Source organism: Equus przewalskii, chromosome 4 (genome assembly GCF_037783145.1).
Source record: "Equus przewalskii isolate Varuska chromosome 4, EquPr2, whole genome shotgun sequence".
NCBI lineage: Eukaryota > Metazoa > Chordata > Mammalia > Perissodactyla > Equidae > Equus > Equus przewalskii.
This window is the reverse complement of record NC_091834.1, coordinates 65,580,064-65,604,749: the sequence shown is the minus strand read 5'-3', so window position 1 is coordinate 65,604,749 and position 24,686 is coordinate 65,580,064. Positions and strand designations below refer to the sequence as shown.

General features: G+C 35.2%; 1 protein-coding gene across 7 annotated transcripts in view; it reads right to left on the bottom strand.

The window, feature by feature from the left end:
* Positions 1 to 24,686, bottom strand: part of SEPTIN7 (septin 7) — a 202,849-nt gene that overhangs the window by 75,038 nt on the left and 103,125 nt on the right. For 3 of the 7 annotated variants that reach the window (XM_070616235.1, XM_070616233.1, XM_070616236.1), the window contains exon 2: positions 8,563 to 8,665. The exons of 1 other annotated variant lie outside the window; for it this stretch is intronic. In XM_070616235.1, coding sequence (XP_070472336.1) covers positions 8,563 to 8,572 — 10 coding nt within the window. In that variant the 5' untranslated portion in view covers positions 8,573 to 8,665. Of the gene's footprint in view, positions 1 to 8,562; positions 8,666 to 9,436; positions 10,011 to 24,686 lie in introns of those variants that run through there. 3 more of the 7 variants (XM_070616234.1, XM_070616230.1, XM_070616232.1) reach the window with 3 other exon arrangements.

The following is a 24,686-nucleotide window of genomic DNA, read 5'->3' as shown; positions in this document are numbered from 1 at the left end:
TAGATTAAGGAAGATTTAGAAAGTGCCCCTTAAGGATCAAGATCAAGAAATAGCCTGCCAAGCCAAGAGGAAAACCATACACTACATCAATCTGCTGTGTGAGAATTCTTTTCCCATCTGTAAAGTCGCACTGACAAGTGTTCCCTTCACTACCTTGTCTTTTAAGTCCTGGGCACCTTTCTTTGCATACAGTGCTCTGTCTTTTCAAAATTTAACATCAGACTATGTAACCTTCTCACTTCTGTCCCAAAGTTTAGTTAATTAAAATCAACAAATGTTTCATACCTTTTATTTCAGTCCACCTATCCAATGAATCTTGAGTATATTCAAGATCAAGAGAACAATTTCTCTATGCCTGAAAAATATCAGCATCCTCACCTCTCTTCTTTAATTTAGCCAATACACTATTAAGTTTATCTTAGGGATCTCAAAAAGGCTGTTAAAAGTTTGGCTGTGTTTTCCAACATTAGAGTATCTTAAATGATCTATTTTTCAAAGACTAGGATAGAACATGTATGAGAAGCAAAAATAGATTAGGAATTATAACTCAAGCATTAACCTATATATATTTTAAAAACCACACTGAATGACTTTTTTTTTTTTCCTGAGGAAGATTCACCTGAGCTAACATCTGCTGCCAACCCTCCTCTTTTTTTTGCTTGAGGAAGGTTAGCCCTGAGCTAAGACCTGTGCCAATCTTCCTCTATTTTGTACATAGGTCGTGGCCACAGCATGGCTGATATGTGGTATAGGTCTCTGCTGAGAAACCGAACCCGCAAACCCAGGCCACTGGGTTGGCAAAGAGGAGGGCGTCAAACTTAACCACTACACTACAGGGTCAGCCCCCCAACTTTTTCTTTTTAAACCTACTAAATGAAACTGGGATATTATCCAGATTACATTTCTTATATATGTCAATCCAAGCAATGCCCTTGTTACAAAACCGAAAGACTCCCAGTCTACATTACTATTTTGTGTTTTTCTGAATTATACTGTTCCATGATTAAGACATTGAAATTAAATCAGATAAAGAATTAAGCGTATAAAACTTAATATACCAATTACTGAAAAAATCATACACCACTTCTCCATGAATTTATAGGATATAATAATTTAAGATAGTGGCATGTTTTTAGCTATAAAGTCTTATTCCTCTAAACTCTCATAGCATTTATACATTTCTTATGCCACATCGCATAATGATTCATGGTGTAAGCTAACTTGCATACTTTTGTCTGCCTCTACTATTCCCATAGAGTGTCTTCATCTACCTTTATATTCTTCCCTTAAGCACCTAAAACAGTTAAAGCATCCATGGAATGAACAGCCTCACTTTCAAATATACCATAAATCTCCTCAAATTCAAGCAAAAAGTATTTTCCCTTTTCTAAAAGCATAATATTTAGTAGCACAAGCCTTTTAGGAAAACAATTTTCCTTTCCAATATGTGTCAAGAAGCCACAAAAGGTTCAAACACTTTGCTACAGTAATCCTACTTCAGGGACTATAAACAAATAAATAATGATACTGCCTTCTGCTCCCCAATACACATACACAAGCTCTGTGATTAAAGATCTTCATTGCCATGTTATTTGTAACAAGGGTAGGGGTAAAAATAAATTTAATGTCCATTATTAAAAAGAAATAAATCAGAAAAATTATGGTACATTCAAACACAGATTGGAATACCACGCAGCCATTAAACATCATAGTTGAAATGTTAACCAAAATTTCCATTTTGTAAAATTTTTACTACAGCATTATTATGAGATCAAATACAGCAAATCATTCAAATGTCAAATGAGAAAGCAATGGCTAAAATTTTAGATAGCCACAGCTGGAAATATTATGCAGTTGTCACAAGTAAAATATTGAGGATAAATATAGCAAAATGTTAATGATAATTCTCTCTTCCTGGTAGGTCATTCTTATTTTTTTTTAGTACTTCTTAATTTTCAGGTATTATTATGGAAAAGTTTCCTCTTCAGAGAGGCATGTCTTCTCTGATGACTAAGTAGATCCTATCATGTTTATTTCCTTCCTAGGAAATAACACAATCAATAATTATTTTATATATTGTTTACTTGTTTGCCTATCTCCCTAAATTAACAAACTCCAGTAATCTTCCTCCATAAGTAACAACATAATTACTGTAATTTATAACTGTAATAATGTGGTATTTATACAGGAAGAACTATAGGATGAACCAAACCAAAGGCTGAGAAAGAGAACCAAGTACACATATTTTTTAAACTTGTAATAAATGGTTTTGAGAAGACTACTTAACCATTTAAAAATAAAATAAAATAGATTCCTGTCTCACATCTCACATCAAAAGAATCCACATGGATTTAAGATTGTAAAATAAAAATTAAACCTTCAATCTCTATATTTAAATACAGTGGAATCCCTAATAACCTTCAATCAAGCAGGAGGGCATCAAGGACAGAAGCCATAAAGAAAAAAAATTGCACAGACAATATAAAAATCAAGTTAATACAATACAAAACATAACACAGAAAAAAATTCTGGAAAAAATGCCAATACCTAACAACAACAACAAAATAATTCCCTTAGAGTATCTCTATAGCATTAAGAAAAAAAGACACCATTTTAAAAACTAAACTAGAATATACTATTTACAAAAGAACCAATACCAGATAAATAAATATTAAAAAAAATAAGTTAACCAGCAACAATAAAATATAGATGAAAATAAGATACTAATTTTTAGGCATTAAACTGGCAAAGAAAGACTATAATATCCAGTGTTGGCAGTATGCAGGAAAAGGGGTTGTTAACATTTGGTGAGTGTGCAAAATGATACACAACCTATTTTAGGGCAATTTGGTATTATGTATTAAAATCTTTAAAAACATGCATAAGCCTTAAAAAAAAAAAAAACAGCAATTCAAACTTCCAAAGCTTTATCATAAGGAAATAATTAGCAAGCACAGATACAACTATAACCATGTTCATCTGTAACTACGCTGATGTTGAACAACATGGCAAATTATGGTATATCCAATCTACACAAGCCATTAAAATCTATGACTCAACCACAGTATGTTACCAAAGAATATCTAACATCAAAAGATGATCACAATTCACTGCTAAATTTTAATAGGCAATTGCAGAACATTACAGATACATACAACAAGAATACCATATGCTTCTAGGCTTAAGAGTTATCACTGGGTGACAGATTTTGGTAATATTTATTACCAATTTGCTTTTCTGCATTTCCTAATTTCTGACAATGAAACATATTAACTTTATTACAAAAGCACTTTTTAAAATATGCAGATAAAAACCTAGAAGGAATACAAAAAATTAAAATAGTGGATATGTGGAATTATGTGATATTTTTCCCTAAACTTTCTCAGTTTTGGTTAAATTGCTTCTAAGTGAGATAAAATTCAGATAAAATAAATGTCACCATTTTACAGTGTACAATTCAGTGGTTTTTCTATCCTCACAATGTTCTGCAATCCTCATTGGTTAAATTACTTTTATTACTAAAAGTAAAATAACAATACAGAGCTCAAGAAAGAAATTTAAAAATATTACTCAAAGCATTTCAAGTATCCAACATATCTTAACCTCAGAATTAAACAAAATACCAATGTTTGGTATTAATATTGGCATAAATGCCCAATAGTTTAGGTACAAAATGACCCAATATTACCTATCAACTTCTTCAAATAACTCAATGTTATTACATCAACTCAAACATCAATAAAAAGGTGGGGGGAAATGACAACTATGACAGTCATTGTAAATGCTATCACTGGCTAAATATCTCCTAAACCTTTGCTAATAAGTCATATATTAAAAAAACTATAGGGGCCAGCTACATGGCTGGGTGGTTAAGTTCGTGTGCTCCACTTTGGCGGCCCAGGATTTTGCCAGTTCAGATTCTGCGCCTGGACCTAGCACCGCTCATAAGCCATGTCGAGGTGGCATCCCACATAGCAGAGCAAGAAGGATCTACAACTAGAGTATATAACTAGAGTACTGGGGGGCTTTGGGGAGAAGGAAAAAACAAATGATTGGCAACAGATGTTAGCTCAGGTACAAATCTTTAAAAAACACTATGATAAACTTTGAATCACAAAAATGGCTAAACCAGCACATGCTAAGCTCCCTCCCACTGAGAAATATAGAAACACCAATCTGATACTATAGACCTTTGGTATAGGTCAAATACACTATGACAAATCACTAAATAATGAAAATCTCTACCACAAAAAATTTTACAAAGCTCAAAAATACAGAAATGATCGAATTGTGGACTTTAGTTTCAAAGAATTCAAAATAATAGATTTAATATCACTTGTTTTTAACATATTTTCTGGTCAGATAAAGCAATCTACAATCTTTCTGAGTTCTATCTCCTTGAAGGATTCTGGTGAAATCAGGATTTTACAACTAACATTTTATTCTCAGAACAGAGTCAAGTCTAATTTAAGGAGCACACAAAGGAGAGTCAAGTTCCAAGCCCAAACAGGTATGCCACCTTGCTGACTTAGAGACCTAAGTGTCTTCATTATTTGATATGCTGCCTGTCACTGTGTTTTAAACTAAATTTTTATTTAGTTTTATTTTCATTTTAAATCACGAATTTCAGGGGGCCAGCCCCGTGGCTAAGCAGTTAAGTTCACATGCTCTGCTTCAGTGGCCCAGGGTTTTGCCAGTTCAGATCCCGGGCGCAGACATGGCACCACTCATCAGGCCATGCTGAGCCAGCATCCCACATAGCACAATCAGAGGCATTCACAACTAGAATATACAACTATGTACTGGGGGACTGTGGCAAGAAGGAAAAATAAAAAAAATAAAATCTTAAAAAAAAAAAAAGAATGTTTTCCTGATAATGATTTAAAATAAAAAGAATTCCAATCTCCTTACCCTAGTGGTAATCAAGGTCTTCAGAGTCTAGGCTAACCTACCTTTCCAGCCTTATTTCCAACTACTATAAAGCTACATCTTAGCAGTGAGATCCTAAAGCCAACATGCAGTGCAAATTAATCTTGAAAATCCCCTATATATCATTCATAAAGCACAATTACATATAAACTGACAAACTGTTTTTCTTCCTGAATTAAAATAAATACCTGTATCTCTGAGAATTCATAAAAAGTAATTAGTTTAGGAGGGTTGGCCTGTTGCCTAGTGGTTAAGTTCGGCATACTCCACTTGAGCAGCCTGGATTCAGTTCCCAGGCATGGGCCTAAACCATTCCTCGGGGACCACAAAACAGAGGAAGACTGGCACAAATATTAGCTCAGGATGAATCTTCCTCAGCAGAAAAAAAAAAGAAAGAAAAAAGTAACTGGTTTATATTAAGGCACCATATTTGTCACTGGAAAAATATATTCAGGCAAGGTAAGATGCTCACACTCTGAAGGTATGTGGAAGCTGAAAATGACTGGGGGAATAGAAAATTCACCTCTCCCACTTCACGCCCACCCTAGGCCAGACACTCATTCTAGTGGAATGCCGGAAAAAAACTGCTCACTCTAAGTTCTCTAATTCTCATTCATTCATTTCCTCTCTCTCTCTGTCCCTCTTTCATTTTTCAGGGAAAACAACATCTATTTGAAATCATGTAAGTTCAAGTCATATTCAATGCAGTCTACTGAACTCCCAAATGAGTCTCTGCATAGTGCTTAAGAATCCATCCGACTGAGAAACAGACTGGGTTTGGTTCTGCCATCCGCTAGCAATGTGATCATGGGCAAGTAACCCAATCTCTCCATGCCTCAGGTTCTTCATATCTAAAATAGGGGTAACAATAATACCTACTTCATCGTGTTGTTGTTAAGGATTGTATGAGTCAAGCATGAGTACTTTATGTACTTAGAACATTGCCTGGCACATAAGAAGTTATGCAGGTGTTAGCTATTTCCCTACTGGACTGCCCCCTCAATGTCTATTCCAACTCTATTCTTCCAAAATCTGCCCTTATACCTCCTCCTCAAATAAGGTAATGATAATCTCCAGCCAGGCACAAGCTCTCCTGTACCTTTAAATTTCTATGGCTCTTAATTTCTGTATGATTCTACTAACTCGTATTTACTTCTTGGCAATGTTACTTATCTTTTTATGTGTACTTTATGTTGTGATATAAATTATAAGGTTCTTTAAGAGAGAAAATATGGGGATACACATTATGCCTTTGATACAAAAAAGTCATTTGAAGTAAGTACTCAACAAATACTACTTATGAGGTAAGGTTATTGGACAAAGGTTTTCCAACAAAAGAAAGAGTTTCATAAAGAAATCAACTGTTATATATAGATTCTCAGTTTATATCAATGTGTAAGTCTTAAACCAAGAACTGTTGTAAGAATCATAACTGCTCTTAGTTTAAATCTCAAAAATGAGGACTTAGCTCACAAGGAATAGATTGCAGTCTCTAAGTTAAGAATATTTAAGCAAGGTTAGTTTTAGCATTCTATGATTTGCAAACAATGCTGTTAGATTTGGCCTAAAGTCTGAAAAACAGACCAACATGTTAGACACTTACTTAAAAGGTGACTATGTGTTAGACCCTGCAACTATGCAGATGAAAAGATTTAGTCCCTGCACTCAATAAGCCTATATAAAAATAACTAATTAAACAATAATGTTCAAGGTGCAGTGGGAAAAACAGAGTAAGGATATTAACACCAATTCTCCTTTATCCTCAGTTGAAGTCTTATCAAGGAAAAGAAAAAAAACAAAAGCTATAGTTCACAAAAGGACTGATCAAAAAAAGTAATAAATAAGATACATTCAGAAATTGCATATTTCCTCTAAAAATCAAGATCACATGATTATTACATTTTTTGATATGGAAAACGGTCACAGAGATCTTTAAATCAAGTATCAGGCCTTGATCCCCAGATTTTATTCTACTAAGTAAATGTTCAGGAAGTTACTCTTTAAACTAAACTTTTGATATCAAAACTTTTTTGAAAATTGTTATAGTTCTCCTAATGGACCTAGGAAATTTTCTTACAAACTAAAAAATGATCTTATATTTGTCTACAATTTGCCATTTAAGACTAACATTACATATGTGAAGGTAAGATGTAGTATTTCTTCACACATAACGAACATGTTACCAACTTACAGAAGAAAAGGTATGATCTGCATGTTTTTTTTGTTTTTTGTTTTGTTTTTTGGTAAGGAAGATTGGCCCTGAGATAATACCTGTTGCTAACCCTCCTTTTTTGCTTAAGGAAGATTGGCCTTGAGCTAACATCTGTGCCAATCTTCCTCTATTTCATACGTGGGTCACCACCACAGCATGGCTTTGATGAGTGGTGTAGGTCTACACCTGGGCTGCCGAAGCAGAGCACAATGAACTTAACCACTACGCCACCAGGCCAGCTCCTCTGTTCTGCAGGTTTTATCCATCGATCTAGGCCCACCTCTGTTCCACAGCATTAATTTTCAAACTAGGTATACTGTGTTTCTACTCAACCAGAGACAGGCAAGTTAACCAACCCTACCAAGTATCAAGTTTGCAGACTTTGTACAATGTTTTAAATATGCCAACTACTATAATGCAGGTATTTCCAAAAAGTCACAAACTGAACATTAGGTAAAATATTCTTCCCTGCAATGAAGGAGTATTTCATAGCTAATTAAATTAATCTAATTCAACACCAAAATAAAAATACCAGGAGTTGAATGTAATGAGCAAAAATTGATGCACACTACATACATAAAAGCACAGCATCAACTCAATTTTCTTTAACGATAGTTAATCCACTATCCCGCCTTTCACCTTCTTAAAAAATATAAAATACAACAGAGTTGCGTCATACTTAGGATTTAGGTTCTAAAGTCAGCCTATATGAAGTGAATATATTATAAAGTTATTTAAGATTAAAATTGTCATTTAAGAATACTAATCTTATATATGGTAAAGTGTTTCTTCATATAAGATGATGATGTTATCAACCTACAATCAAAATAACCCTTGAAAATCTCTTAAAATGGACTACAGGCAGGGTAAGATGTTCATAGGATAAAACACCTAAGAAAATTGAGACTGAATTAGAGAACAAGAGTCACATTTCACTCACTGCAGGGATTATACTCAACGAATGAATTCCCAGGGTAATCATTTGCATGATCTTGATCCTCTACCCTGTCCTTCTTTTTCAAATGCAGAGCACTTATGTTCAAGTTAAATGCTCATGCAATATGACACCACTATAATATATAAGCCAGAGAATAAAATTATCCTGGAGTAATAAGCAACTACCAGATGCTATTTCTTTTTGTAGCATTATCAATTGAAGAGTGCTCTATTCCACCTCCACACCCACCACTTCTCAACTTTTACTTAGTGTCCAAAATTGTGCCATCTTAAAAAAAAACAGGTAAGGAAATATATAAATACCATTATGCCATCAAGTTAAATTTTAAAATCTTACTTGCATAATAAGAGAAAATATATAATCCCTGCAGATACTTGGGCTATTGTTTTCTTAAATTCATTCAGAGTTGATTAATAGTTTAAAACAGATCAAAATTCAATTTTAGTGAGAAATCATATCTTACCCACAACCATAAGTGTGAATTCAAACCCTCTCTTCACTGATTTTCGGTACACTTGATTTGGGAGATTTGCAAATCCCACATAGCCTTCAAGGTTCTTCTGTTGCTAAGAAAAGCAAAAAGGGCCAAGTTATTCATAATCAACAAAACTCTTCTGTCACACATTTCAAATTCCCTTCATTAACCTACTTTAGAAAACTCTACAAACTATTATACATGGCAAATCAAACTGATTTTGCAGTGTCACCAATGAAAGCAGCAGTTAATTGCAGCAATGGACAAAATGAATTGAGCATGGATTGACTGACAATCTAACGGTCAGTTATAAAAATCTAAAGGGATAAAATAAAAACAAACCTGCCTCAAGCAAAGATTTCAATTTACAGTAAGTTAGTAACTATAAGATTCTGACTAATCAACTAAAAAAAGCACGACAAAAGATTTTTCACAATAAAAAAATTCAAATCCCCTTAAACTTATATTAAGAATTCTTTTAATGATCCCCTTTGCTCACAATGATTAATTACCACAGGCATACGTTTCTTGAAATTTTTCTTCTTATTCATGAAACGAAATCAAAATGCTGAGTTTAAAGCAATTTTTCATAAATTCTTATAGGATCTCATATCAATGTTAATCAGTAAACAATATCCTTCAAGCTCTTATATCAGATCTAATTATGTCACTTCAAGGTTTCACAAGATCCTGCTGCCTCCATCACCAGGGACATCAGATTTATGCAGGTTTTAATGTAAATTATAATTCAGTTTTCTCTATGGTTTTTGTTTCTTTGATGACCTCAACAATAGTTTCATAAGTAATTCAAAGAAACCTACTTCTAAACCAGTACAGTAAATAAATCTGATTTTTAACTTACCCATTGTTGAGAAAAACTGTCCATAGTTTAAACCATCTGAGTGAGTAGAGTCTTAACTGGTTTATTTTGCTTAGAGGTAGGTCTTATTCATCATTAAAACATAATGGCAAAATATTCCTAAGAGGTACACATTTCTCATAAAAGTTTTTCCCACATTTAAATCCTCATTTTAAAAAATTCATACGAGATCAAAGCATTAATTCAACACATTTGGATTTAACAAAGAATAACAATCTGCATTCCTCACTAGTGTCACATAAGTAACTAAATATTTCATCCATAACCTTTTACCCTTTTTTTAATTCATATAAACTAATTCTTAAGCCAAATATTGAGAAGATAAGCAAGTCAATTAAATTGAAGAGCTAATTTTAAACATGCTAATTAGGATATGGATCAGAATATAGTAATTAAAGTGAAATACTTGAAAGCCCACTATGTATACACCTAAAACTATGTATTAAATTTAAGGTGTCATGTCATCCAACTGTAAGTTAAATTTAAGTTAACTTAGACTGAAAAGAAGTCTCTGTATAAATTATCTAGTATACTCACAGCTACTTTGTAAAGAACACATTTCCATCATTCCAGTGTTCCAGATTCCAAGAGAAGAGATCCACAGAGGAACAGTAAATGAGGAATTCCAAGAATTGTACATGACATTCAGTCCAAACAGGAGAGGCAAATTCATTGGAACATAATAAAAGAGGGAAAAATGAAAGTTACTTACATGTAACTCAACAAATTAGAGATAAACTACAAATAAATTGAGGGCTTTTTTCCTACACGTGTCAAAGTAATACTTTTTTATGGGATATAAGGCCCACTCAGTTTTAATCCATTTTCAGCAGCTCTCCTAATGAAATATAGAACAAAAGATCTCCTATCTTTTCGTAAAGACCAATTACTACGCACTGCATCTGAAGTCTTACAAGAAATGGTGGAAAAGCCATAAAGTATTAATTTTCAGCAAGGTATACAGAGACCAGGTTTAAATCCCAAAAAGAAAAAAAAAGTAAATTTAATATAATTTTGCTTTGTCGGTCACTGAATTAAGACAGCCCAGATAAGAAAAAAGCAAGTGTTTTAGCTAAAAATCTTTATACAGTACTGTGTTTCAAGTTATATTAAATTAAAGTTCAGAAGTGGAAGAAATGCAGACTTGTCAACACAGGAAAGAGAAGGATGCTAAAGATGGAAGCAGTAACAAATGGAAAGATGAAGTAAATGGGAGCTGTGAAGACTGAAAGGCAACTAATGAAGCATACAGAAGAAAAACAGACTACCCTTGGACAAATGTGAAAAGTGTATGCCTTTATTCTATATCGACACAGATCTATGAGTTATATCACAACCTGGAACAGATGATGCTGCTCCTGTTGCTGCTGCTGCTGATTCAAATGTTACCTACACAGAGAGGTCTGCCCTGACCACCCTTTCTAAAATTACAACCCCACTCCTCACCTCAGCACTTTGCTGCTTTATGTTTTTCTCCTTAGCACCTGACATCACCTACCATACATTTCATTCATCTTGTTTATTGTGATCTCCACCCCATCCCACCTCTAACTAGAATGTAAGCTCCATCAAGGTAGAGATTAAATGAAAAGCATAAATTGTGGCATCAAAAAAAAAGCCATGTAAGAAAGCTGAAGAAGTTTCAGAGAAAATATTTTAGGTTGCAAACTCAAGGAACCCATCAGACAAACAGCATAAGAAAAGGCTCCGGGGGCGAGTGGTTAAGTTTGCGCGCTCCGCTGCGGCGGCCCAGGGTTCGGATCCTGGGCACGGACATAGCACCGCTCGTCAGGCCACGTTGAGGCGGCGTCCCACATCCCATAACTAGAAGGACTTGCAACTAAGATATACAACTGTGTACTGGGGCGGGGGGGGGGGGGGGGGGAGTAGGGGTTGGGGAGATAAAGCAGGAAAAAAAAAAAAAGAGAAAAAGAAAAATGCCCCAAATCTGCCCTGTGTCTTATTCATTGCTTTATCCCCAACTCCTAGAACAGTCTTTGGCATATAGTACAATTTGGGGACTGAATTAAGAAAAGGGGGAGAAGTATTCTAGGCAAAGAGGTGGACACTAAACTGGGGATAAACTTGGTACTTTCAGGAACAAAAAGAAGGTATATATGAACTACAATGAAGTGAGGTAGTGGACCAAGGGATGTGACAGAAAATGAGGTCAGGAAGGCAGGTAGGGGCAGATCATGTGGGACCCAGGTAAAGCAAGAAATTTGGATGTTATTTTAGGCATGATGGGAAGCCACCGGAGGGTTTTACACAGGCAAGTGACCTGACCTGCTTTGTGTTTTAAAGATAGCTCTCAGTGCTAAAAGGAGGAGGAGTGGAAATAAGAAAACTAGTAAGGAGCCTACCGCAACAGTCTAAGAATATAGTACTGAATTTAGATGGTGTGGAGGCAAGGGAAGATAGGACGGATGCAAAATATGTTTTGAAGGTAGAATCAGGATATTGCTGATGAACTGAATGGGACTGGTGAAAGAAAAAGAGATCAAAGATAACTCCAAGGATTTGGGCTTGAACAACTCAATGTCTAGTGATATCTCTTAGGGAAACAGGGAACAATAGGGGAGGAAAAGATTGGGGAGTGAGGGCAAAAATCGCCAAAATCAAAAACAGCTCTGAACATGTTGTTTGGAGGTGCCTGTTTATATATTCAGGGGAGCTGTCCAGCAGGCAGTTAAATACACGAATCCACAAATTCCAGGGTTGATTGGTGCTGAAAATATCAATTTATGAATCACAAGCATATATATAGTGTTGGGAGAGGACTGGATTCTCAAGGAGAGACTATAGATAAAACGGGATCTAGACAAGAGTCCTGGAGCATTCCAAAATTGAGATGTTAAGCAGAGCAAGAGCGAGAAAGATCAGGCAGTGAGGAGGAAGGAAAACCAGCACTGGCTCAAGGTCACTCAACTGTGTTAAATACTACTGAAAGGTCAAATGAAACACCAAAGACATGATCATAAAATTTGGAAATAAGAAGGTTACTGGTAACTTTGGCTAAGAGCAGTCTCAGTAACATAGTGAGGAAGAAGAGTGACTAGGTTGAGAGCAGACAGTTCTTTGCACATAACCATCATAACATTTTAAATAATTTTACCTTTTAAATTAAATTATTTAAAAATTAAACATGCTATTTGTCAGTCCTCCCATATGACCGATTTCCCAGAGGGAGAGAACCATGTCATATACATCTCTATATTCAAAGTGCTGATTCACAGGAACTATTTTTAAAAGCTGAATGACTAAAATACACTTTCAGGAAAATTTTTTCTGAGGAAGAATCTGTGTCCAAAGACAGAAGACAGACTTATAGAATATACTAATAATATAATATTGGTTGACTAAAAACATATAGGCTTTTCGCATTTCCTAAGAATCTTTCCTTACCCGAAATTCTAAAATCAACCACAGTCTGTAACTCAGAAGATTAACCACCTCCTGTTTCTTTTCCTGCACAAATAAAATGTTCACAGTGCCAGTGTGAAATACATTATCTGGATAAAGAAACATTATTTATAGATGTGAGTGATATAACTGTGACATTTATAAGCATGTGAATATAGATAAAAGTATATTCACTCAGGCTTCTACCAAAATACCTTTAGGTCTAAGAGTATTACTTGATTTCTTTTTTGTTTTTTTTTTTTTAAGATTGGCCCTGAGCTAACATCTGTTGCCAATCTTTTTTTTCTTCTTCTTCTTTTCCCCAAAGCTCCGCCAACACATAGCTGTATATTCTAGTTGTAGGTCCTTCTAGTTCTGCTATGTGGGATGCTGCCTCAGCATGGCTTGATGAACGGTGCTAGGTGTGTGCCCAGGATGTGAAACGGCAAAACCGTGGGCTGCTGAAGCAGAGTGCGCAAACTTAAAGCACTCAGCCATGGGGCCAGCCCCTATTACTTGATTTCAAACATCAGTTACATAAGAAACAACTGTTGCCAAATCACCTTTTCTAAAACATATATTTACAGAATCTTACAGTTACTATGCCAAATCTCTATGTCAAAATCCATATTTAAGAATATCAAACTACAATTCCATTGCTTGTTGTTTCACTGACTGTGGAAAAGTCAACTTAAATACAATATCCAGTAATCTCAGTGTTTTAACTTATTTAATCTTATTTCTAGAAATCAATTCTATTCAAAGATTCAAACAGCTTCCAATAGATTACTGGAACCCTTAAGAATTCTTTAAATTCTCTTGCCATGTGTTCCTATTTCAAAGAATAAAGTTACCCAAATCTTGGCATCTGAAATCGCATTATCATTTTTAAAGGTTTGAATATTAATAATTGCTTTAAAAGTTTCCAAAAGAGAAAAGCAGCAACTTATTATGAAAACTGCTAAATAGGCTTTTCAGTATGTATGTACTACCAATTAGGAATATAAAAGCTAATAAAAACAAGGTCCCTGCTTATGAAACTAAGAATCTAACGTTAGGTAAGTTAGAAGGCAATTATAATAACACAGCAATAAATACTATAATGTAGGCAAGCACAAAAGGATGGCTATGAGAAAAAAAAGGAAAAGTGCTTCATCCTATCCTGGGGTCAGATCCTTCAGATCCTGAAAGACTAGTACACCTTAGTCTGATGAGAATCGTGGGTAAATGCTGGAGAATATGGGTCTCAGGCAGGCTAGTTACAAAAGCCCAAAAGCAAGAGGAGAGCATGGTTCTTTATAGGAACTACAAGCAGTTCAATGCAACTCATTTTTAGAGTTCGGAGCTACAAGGGTAGGAAGGTTAGGCAAAAGCCAGATCATAAAGAACTTTGTTAGCTATGCTAAGGAACTTAAGATTAGACTTCATCTTGAAAGCTTATGGAGAGCATTATATGATTTGAAGCGAAACAATGCACAATCACATTAATTCATATGCAGAGTCACACTCCATATTTTAGAAAATTACTATGAACAAGAATATTGAGGATAAACTGGAGGAGAAATTGGTAGCAATCCCAAGAGCTGCTGCAGTAGCCCAGGGAAGAAATTAGGACTTGAACCAAGATAGACGCAGTGGGGATGCAGAGAAATACAAGTTAGAACTCTATTGTCCATTAAGGTAGCTATTAGCTACCTATGGCTATTGAGCACTTGAAATTTAGCTGGTATGAATTGATATGTGCTGTAAATGTAAAATGTATGCTAGATTTTAAAGACTTGTGAAAAAAAAAGGAATGAAAAAAATCTTAATTTTTATATGGACTGCAATGTTCAAATAAAATTTTAGATATACTGGGTTATATAAAATACTAAAGTTAATTTCACATGTTTCTTTTTACTTTTTAAATGTGGCTACTAGAAAAGCTTAAATTACACACACAGCTTCCATTTATTTCTATTGCACAGCACTAGGTTAGATACTAATGAGATGAACTGACAGGTCTCTAACGTGTTGGGGGTGGTAAGATTCAGATTTCTGAACTTAGATTTAAGCAACTAGATTAACGGTGGTACCAATCGTTAAAAGCAGGACTCATCTGAGTTTAAGGTGCTAACTGGACTTTAGGAAGACAAATGTCTAGTAGGCAGCTGCATACATAAAAGTTAGAAGTTCTAGAAATGTCTAGGCTAAACAGATATTAATATTCAAGCCACCACCATTTAAATGGTATGAAATCCATGGGTCTGAATTCAAATACAGTACAGAAAGTAGGAAGTAGGCCAAAACCAACACCAACATCCCAACCGTGCTGCCACCACCACCACCTACAGGAACCTAGGAAAAGGCGAGAGTGAAAAAGAGTTAGGAAAGTAGTTCATAGAAGCAGTTCAAGGAGGTCAATTGTAGCACCCTCCTTCAAGAAGTGGTCAACTGTACCAAATGCTCTGGAGTGGTTAATATAAAGACACAGAAGAAACTATTATCAGGGACCACGGGGTGGGGGGGGGGGGTGGAGGTCAGATTAGAAGTAAATAAGCAGTGAATAGATGCAGGCAGTGAGAGTAAACAATTCTTTCTGAATGCTTATCTGTGAAGAGAAGAGCAATAAGGAAGAAGCTAGAAGATAACACAGGGTCAGGGGAGAGTTTTAAGAATTAAAAATAAAGGCAATAGCTGCACTTGTTGAAATGCTAATTGAAAAGATCAAGTAAACAAATGGCTGAAGAAAGAAAGGTAAGTTAGAATACAGATAATGATCTGAAGTGAAGAATGGAATTTTCTCTAAGCACCAGAGATAAAAATCACCTGAATTGGGAGGAGAGAACCAGAGAATTTTAGATTTGAATCAGCAACCCGAAGAACTGGGAGAAAGGCTAGGAATACACAGCAGGAGGTCCACTGGTTAAAGCCGAAGACCACAAATCTGCGTGAATATATTCCTGAAGCCACGGGATCTTTTTCTCCAGGAGCAATCCGTAACTTGAGTACAAACCAATAGGCTGTAGGATTCACTTAAAACTTTGCAGAAAGTTTTAAAACTTTCTTTTAAAAAGTTTTAAAAGCAGAAAGTTTTAAAACTTTTAAAAAGTTTTAAAAGAAAGTCACTTTGCAAAAAGGGTGCACAAACGTACAAGGGATCAAGGGAGCTAACAAGTTATACCTGAAGGTTCAATGAACAAAAATAGAGAGGGTCAAGGATGGAAGGTAGGAAGTAAGGGAGTGAGATAGCTAAAAGAATGTGAAGTTGTAGTTAGAATAGGCCCTACAATTAAGATTTTAAGTTCCAGATGATGACCACAGGGAGCCATTAAAATTGTGGCTCAAGCACAATCCAGAAACTGTGAGGCTAAATTACTGAATGAATTATACACACGTACACTAAAAACACCCCAGAATGATGACAGAGCTTGGGATGGAAAGGAAAACTGAGTGTTCAGTGCCATCTTTAATGAATAAGGAGAAAACAATGATGTGACAACTGACAAATTCAAGAAGGATGAGAAAATGCTGTTGTTAAACAGCACAACCTTTAAAGAAGCAGGGTTTGCTTTTTTTTTTTTTTTTACAGGGAGAATGGTCTAGAGTCTAGACCAGCACTGTCTGATAAAAATATAAGGTGAATCACGTATATAATTGTAAGTATTCTAGTAGACATATTAAGGACATAAGAGTAAAAAGGCAAAATTAACTTTAATAACACATTTTATTTAACCCAATGCATATACAATATTATCATTTCAACATGCAGTCAATATAAAAAGTTATGATGATTCATTTTACATTATTCTGCATTATTTAGCAATAACCTTTGAAATACACCACACCTCATTTAGGACTAGTCACATTTCAAGTGCTCAAGAGCAAAATGTGGTTAGTGGCACCATATACTAGATATAGACATTTCATAGATACAGCACATTTTCATCACTGTCAAAAGATCTACTGGAAAGTGCAAATTGAAATGAATAATGGTTTCCAGTACCGAGTGAGGATTTGGGAAAATAGGCACTCTCCTACATGACTGGTGGAATATAAACTTAAGCCAGTCCCCTGAAGAGCCATTTGGCCATGGAGACCAAAAGCTTAAGTTTTCATGCTCTCGGACCCAACAAATCACACATCCACAAATTTATAATCTTGGTAATATATAAGATTTAGATTAAAAAAAAAAACATGCAACAAAGATCTGTTAATAATAGTGAAAAAATGTAAAAACCAAGCTCCAAAAACAAGTGAAACAAATATTATAATATAGTACTCCCATATGTTAAAATACCATGCAGCCATTAAAAGTAAAGTTTTAGAAAAATAGACACGACAGATAAATATATTGAATGGAAAAACTATTATTAGACAGTTGGTACAGTATTATGTACCCTTTAAATAATGTGTTGCATATACACTTGAAAACAATTAAAAGGATATAGACTGGTGTTGACATTAAAGAAAGTGGCAGAGTAAAGACCTCAGAAAATTCTCTCCTTCATTAAAAGCAATGAGAAAACTGATAATATTGTCAAAATCAACTTGAAAATTCTGGAAATAAGCAAAAGGCTTGCAGCAATCAAAAGAGCACTTATTCAAGAAAGAGGGCTGAATATCAGTAAAAACAGCAGCTCTCGCTGCATTTTAACTTGCCCATTCTGATTTCCCCTCGCAGCTCCACAGCAGCCTTGAAAACCAACGACATGCATGCAATCATGGCAAAAATCAACAGCCTATCAGCAACCGGAGGAGTAAGAACAGGCTCCTTCAGAGCCCCATTTCCAAAGAACTATCATTATTCGACCTGTCTGGTGGTTCCCTGGAAGACCCCACAACTAATCACTAAGATAACCAAACAGAACTTCAGTGATGAAACCCGGTAAAGAAAACAGACTTTGGGGCTGGCCTGGTGGCGAAGTTGTTAAGTTCGCATGTTCTGCTTCTCAGTGGCCTGGGGTTCGCCAGTTTGGATCCCGGGTGTGGACATGGCACCTCTTGGCAAAAAGCCATGCTGTGGTAGGCGTCCCACGCATAAAGTAGAGGAAGATGGGCATGGATGTTAGCTCAGAGCCAGTCTTCCTCAGCAAAAACAGGAAGTTTAGCAGTAGTTAGCTCAGGGCTAATCTTCCTCAAAAAAAAAAAAAAAGAAAAGAAAAGAAAACAGACTTTACAGAATTAGTCCCCAAAAAGTCACTAAACAAACACTAAATAGCAACAATAAACCCTGGGGGTGGTGGGAGAATCTGACCAGACTTGCCACACTGTATTATTTAAATTGTCCAGTTTTCAACAAAAAATCATGAGACATACAAAAAAACCAAAAAGTATGTTCCACATTCAGGAAAAAAAGCAATCAGTGAAAACCATCCCCTAGAAAACCCAGACATTAGACAAAGACTTTAAATCTGCTATTTTAAATATGTTCAAAGAACTAAAGGAAACCATGTCTAAGAAACTAAAGTATGATAACAATGTTTACCAAATAGAAATAAATATCAACACAGAGACAGAAATTATTAAAAGTTGAGAAGTACAATAACTGAAATGAAACTTCACCAGAGGCTCATCAACAAATCTCAGCTGGCAGAAGAAAGAATCAGCAAAATTGAAGATAGGTCAAATAAGACTAAGCAATCTAAGGAAAACAAACCAAAAAGAATAATGAAATAAATGAACAGAGCTAGAGACTCTGGAACAAAATCAAGCACACCAATATATACATAAATGGGAATCCCTGAAGTAGTGGAGGAAAAGAGAGAGGAAGAAAAAGAGACACAAGAGGGAAATAGAGGGAGGAAGGGGCAAAAAGTATGTTTGAAGAAACAATGGCAGAAAACTACAAATTTTAAGAAAAACTTTGCACATCAAAAGCTCCCCAACTCCAACCAGTATAAAATCAAAGAGATTCGAACCTAGATACGTCTTAATCAAACTGTCAAAAACCAGAGACAAAGAATCATGAATGGAGCAAGAGTGTCAAATGACCACAGACAGGAGATTCTCCTGACATCCCATGAGAAACCACAAAGGACAGAAACTAGAGGGATGACTTATTCAAGATGTTAAAAGAAAAAGACTATCAACCAAGAAATCAACATCTATTAAGGTATCTTTCAAAAAAGAAGGAGAACTTAAGACATCCTCCAATAAACAAAAACTGAGAGAATTCTTCACAACCAGATCTGCCCTATAATAAATACTAAAAGAAGTCCTTCAAGCTGAAAGGGAAGGACCTTAGACAGTGATTCAAATCCACATGAAGAAACAAATATCACTGGCAAATGTAACAAGTAAATATAAAACATAATATAAATACAATTTTTTTTTTTTGAGGAATATTAAGCCTGAGCTACCATCTACCTCTTCTTTTTTCTAAGGAAGACTGGCCCTGAGCTAACATTTGTGCCCAGATTCCACTATTTTTCATACATAGGATGCCTGCCTCAGGAAGGCTTGATAACCAGTGCACAGGTCCACATCTGGGATCTGAACTGGTGAATCCCAGGTCACTGAAGCAGAGCATGTGAACTTAACCACTGTGCCACCAGCTGGCCCCAATATAAATACAATTTCTGTTTGCAGCTCTTTTCTTCTTCTACTTAACAGACAACTTCATGAAGTAATAATTATAAAATTGTGTTGATGGACTTACAAAGATGCACTATCTATGACACTAATAGCACAAAGGAAATAGAAAATGAAGCTACACAGGAACAAAATTATTGTGTTATACTGAAACTAAGTGGTAATAAAACAAATTACAATGTTATAAGTTATTAACTGTAATCCCCAGGGCAACCCCCACACACATACAGAATCTCAAAAGAATATGGCAATAAAATAAAATAAAATAAAAACAAGAATTAAAATAGTGCATTAGAAAATACCTATTTAACAATAACAAAAAAAGGGAATACAGGAACCAAAAAAGAATAAAGAAAAAAATGAACAGAGCCAGAGACTCTTGAGATATAAGATATACAGAAAACAAATAGCAAAATGAAAGATGTAAATCTTACCTTTCAGTACAACCATCTGTCACTTAACAACGAGGATATGTTCTGAGAGATGCATCACCAGGCAATTTGGTCATTATGTGAACATCACAGAGTGCACTTATACAAACCTAGATGGTACAGCCTACTACACACCTAGGCCATATGGTACTAATCTTATAGGACCATCGTATATGCAGTCCATCATTGACTAAAACGTTGCTATGCAGTACATGACTATACTTAGATTAAATGTAACAAGATTAAACATTCCAAACAAAAGGCAAAAATTGGCTGAATGGATTAAAAAAACCATGATCCAACTATATGGTGCTCACAAGAGATACTTTTTAGAATCACAGAAACAACCACCATCTTGAAAGAAAAAGGATAGAAAAAGTAACAAAAAGACAGCTGGAGTGGCTTACAACACAGACTTTAAGACAAAAATTGTTACCACAGACAAAAAAGGATGTTTTATACTGCTTAAAACATCAATTTATCAAGAAAGCATAACAATTATAAACCTATTTGCCCCAACAACAGAGCCCCAAAATTCACAAACACTGACAGAATGGAAGAGAGAAATAAGACAATTCAACAATAACGGTTAGACTTCAGTATATCACTTTCAAAAATGGATAAAACAACTAAACAGAAGATAAACAAGGAAATGGAAGACCTGAACAACAGATATACCAATTAGACCTGACATACCTATAGAACACTCCACCTGACAATAACAAAATACACTCTTCTCAAGCACATATGGAGTGTACTCCAGGACAGACCGTATTAGACCATAAAACAAGTCTCAATTTTAAAGTGCTGAAATCATCCTTTGTGGATGTTCTTCATCTACCAAAGAATGAAATTATAAATGAATAACAAGGAAATTTGGAAAGTTCACACATCTGTGAAAGTTAAACACTACACTCTTTGACCAGTGGATCAAAGAAAAAATCACAAAGGAAACTGGAAAATACTTTAAGACAAACAAAAAAGAAAACACAACATACCAAAACTTATTGAATGCAGCTAACTCAGTGCTTAGAGAAAAGTTATAGCTGTAAATGCCTATGTTAGAAAGAGAAGAAATATCTCAAATCAATTACCTAACTTCTACCTCAAGAAACTAGAAAAAAGAGCAAACTAAACACAGAGCAAATGGAAATAAGAAAATAAGGAAGATTAAAGCAGAAATAAATGAGGTACATAACAAACACAACAGAGAAAATAAACAAAACCATAAATTGGTTCATGGAAAAAAATCAAAAAACCCTGACAAACCTTAGCTAGATGGACCAAAAAAGGGGCAGAGAACACTCAAATGACTAAAATCAGAAATGAAAGAGGGCAGGGGCCAGCCCCATGGCCAAGTGGTTAAGTTTGTACGCTTGGCTTTGACAACCCGGGGTTCACTGGTTCAGATCCTGGGGGTGAATCTGCATACCAATCATCAAGCCATGCTATGGTGGCATCCTACATGGAGGAACTAGAATGACTTGCAACTAGGATACACAATGATGCACTGGGGCTTTGAGGTGGGGGGAGAGGAAATAGGAAGATTGGCAACAGATGTTAGCTCAGGGCCAATCTTCCTCACCAAAAAAAAAAAAAAACCTTCAAAAAAAGACATGAAAGAGGGCAAATCATTACCAACCTTACAGAAACAGAAAGGATTATAAAGAAACCTATGAACAAGTGGCCCACGGGGCTGGCCCCTGCCCTCTTTCATTTCTGATTTTAGTCATTTGAGTGTTCTCTGCCCTTTTTTTGGTCCATCTAGCTAAGGTTTGTCAGGGTTTTTTGATTTTTTTCCATGAACCAATTTATGGTTTTGTTGATTTTCTCTACTGTGTTTGTTATGTCTCTCATTTATTTCTGCTTTAATCTTCCTTATTTTCTTATCTCCATTTGCTCTGTGTTTAGTTTGCACTGTGTTTAGTTAGCTGCATTCAATAAGTTTTGGTATGTTGTGTTTTCTTTTTTGTTTGTCTTAAAGTATCTCCCAGTTTCCTCTGTGATTTCTTCTTTGATCCACTGGTCAAAGAGTGTAGTGTTTAATGCCAAAAAATCAGATAACCTAGAGGAAGTACAAAAATTCCTAGAAAGACACAAACTACCTAAACTGGCTCAAAAAGAAACAGAAAATCTGAATAGTCCTATAACAAATAAAGAAATTAAATCAGTAATCAAAACTCTTCCCACAAAGAAAAGACCAGGCACAGATGACTTCAATGGTGAATTTTACCAAATGTTTAAAGACTGCCCAATCCTTCACAAACTATTCTAAGAAACAGAAGAGGAAGAAACAATGCCCAACTCATTTTGTAAGGCCAGTTTTACTGACACCAAAACCAGACAAATACATCAAAAGAAAACAACAGACCAATGTCCTTTATATAGATGCAAAAACATCAACAAAAATACTGGCAAACTGAATCCAGCTATATAAAAAGGATTATACACCATGACCTGTGGGATTTATCCAAGGAATGCGTATGTTGGTTCTACATATGAAAACTAACCAATGTAATACATCATATTGACTAAATAAAGCAAAAGCAAAAAACAATATATGATCATCTCAAAAGACACAGAAAAAGCACTTGACAAAAATCCAACACCCCTTCATGATAAAAACACACTTAACAAACTAGGTACAGAAGAGAACTTCCTCAATCTCATAAAGTACATCTAAGAAAACCCACAGCTAACATCATACTTAGTGGTGAAAGACTATATGCTTTGACTCTTCAGGAACAAGACAAGGACTGTCTACTCTTGCCACTTCTACTCAACATTGTTCTGGAGTTTCTAGCCAAGGCATTTGGCAGGAAGAAGAAATAAAAGGCATCCAAATTAGAAAGGAAAAAGTAAAACTCTCTTTACACATAGATCACATGATCTTATAAATAGAACATCTTAGCGAACCCACTAAAAAGACTTATTAGAACTAATAAAGTTGCAGGAAACAAGATCACTGCACAAAAACCAATTACATTTCCATACACTAGCAAAAAAAACCCAAAATGAAATCAAGAAAATTCCTCCTAATAGCATGAAAGATAATAAAATACTTAGGAATATATTTAACAAAAGTACAAATATTGTACACTGAAAATTATAAAACACTGTCCAAAGAAATTAAAGATCTGAGCAAACAAAAGCTATCCTGTATTTATGGACTGGAAGACAATTTTGTTCAGATAGCAATACGCCCCAAATTGATCTACAAATTCAAGGCCATGCCTATCAAAATTCCAGTTGGATTCATCACAGAAATTGACAAACTAACCCCCTAATTCATTTGGAAATTCAAGAGACCCAGAATAGCCAAAACAATTTTGAAACAGAAGAAATCTGGAGGACTCACACTTCCCAGTTTCAAAACTTACAACATTACAGTCACTCAAACAGTGTGGTATAGCCATAAGGACAGACATAAAAACCAATGGACTACAACTGGCAATCCAGAAATAAACCCTTGAATTTATGGTCAACTGTTATTCTAGAAGGTTGCCCAGAAAACTTAATGGAGAAAGAACAGTCTTTTCAACAAAAGGTGCTGGGATTACTGGGCATTCACAAATAAAAGAATAAAATTAGATACCTACCTCACACCACATACAAAAATTAACTCAAAATGGATTAAAAACCTAAACATAACATCTAAAACTAAAGAACTCATAAGAAAACACAAGAATAAATCTTCATCACCTTGGATTAGGAAATGTTTCTTAAAAATTATACCAAAAGCACAAGCAACAAAAAAAAGGTAAACTGGACTTCATCAAAATTAAAAATCTGTGCTTCAAGAACACTGTCAAGAAAGTGAAAAGACAACCTATGGAATGGTAGAAAATATTTGCAAATCATCTATTTCATAAAAGACGTATCTAGAATACATAAAGAATTGTTACAATTGAACAAAAAGACAACCTGATTAAAAATTGGGCAAAGCACTTTAATAGACATTCCTCCAAAGCAGATATACAAGTTACCAAAAGCACATGAAAAGATGCTCAATATCATTAGTCATTAGAGAAATTCAAATTTAAAGCCACAATGATACCACTTCACACTCACTAGGATAGTTAAAATAAAAAAGATGGGGCTGGCCCCATGGTCTAGTGGTTAAGTTCAGTGCACTCTGCTTCGGCAGCCCAGGTTTGGTTCCCAGGTGTAGACCTACACCACTCATCAGTGGCCATGCTGTGGCAGTGACCCACATACAAAATAGAGGAAGACTGGCAAAGATGTTAGCTCAGGGCAAATCTTCCTCGAGCAAAAAACAATAATAAAATAAAATTTAAAAGACACAACAACAAGTGTAGACATGGATGTGGAGAACTAGGAACCCTCATACATTGCTGGGGAGAATGTAAAATGCTACAGCTGCTTTGTCAAAGAGTATTGTAGTTCCTCAGAAAAATAAATATAAAGTTACCCTATGATACAGAATTCCATTCCTAGGTAAATATCCAAGAGAACTGAAAGTATAAGTCCACACAAAAATTCGCACTTAAACATTCATAGCAGCATTATCCATAAAAGTCAAAGTATAGAAACAACCTAAATGTCCATCAACTGATGAATGGGTAAACAAAATGTGGTATTACCTACACAATGGAATATTAGTCAGTAATACAAATGAACAAAGTACTACTACAACATGCCACATGCTAAAACATGGATGAACCTTGAAAACATCATGCTAAGTGAAAGAAGCTAGTCAGAAAAGACCAAATATTGCATGATCCCATTTATATGAAATGCCCAGAATGCAAATCTATGAAATGAAAAGTAGATTAGTGGTTGCCAGGACCTGGGAAAAGGAGGGA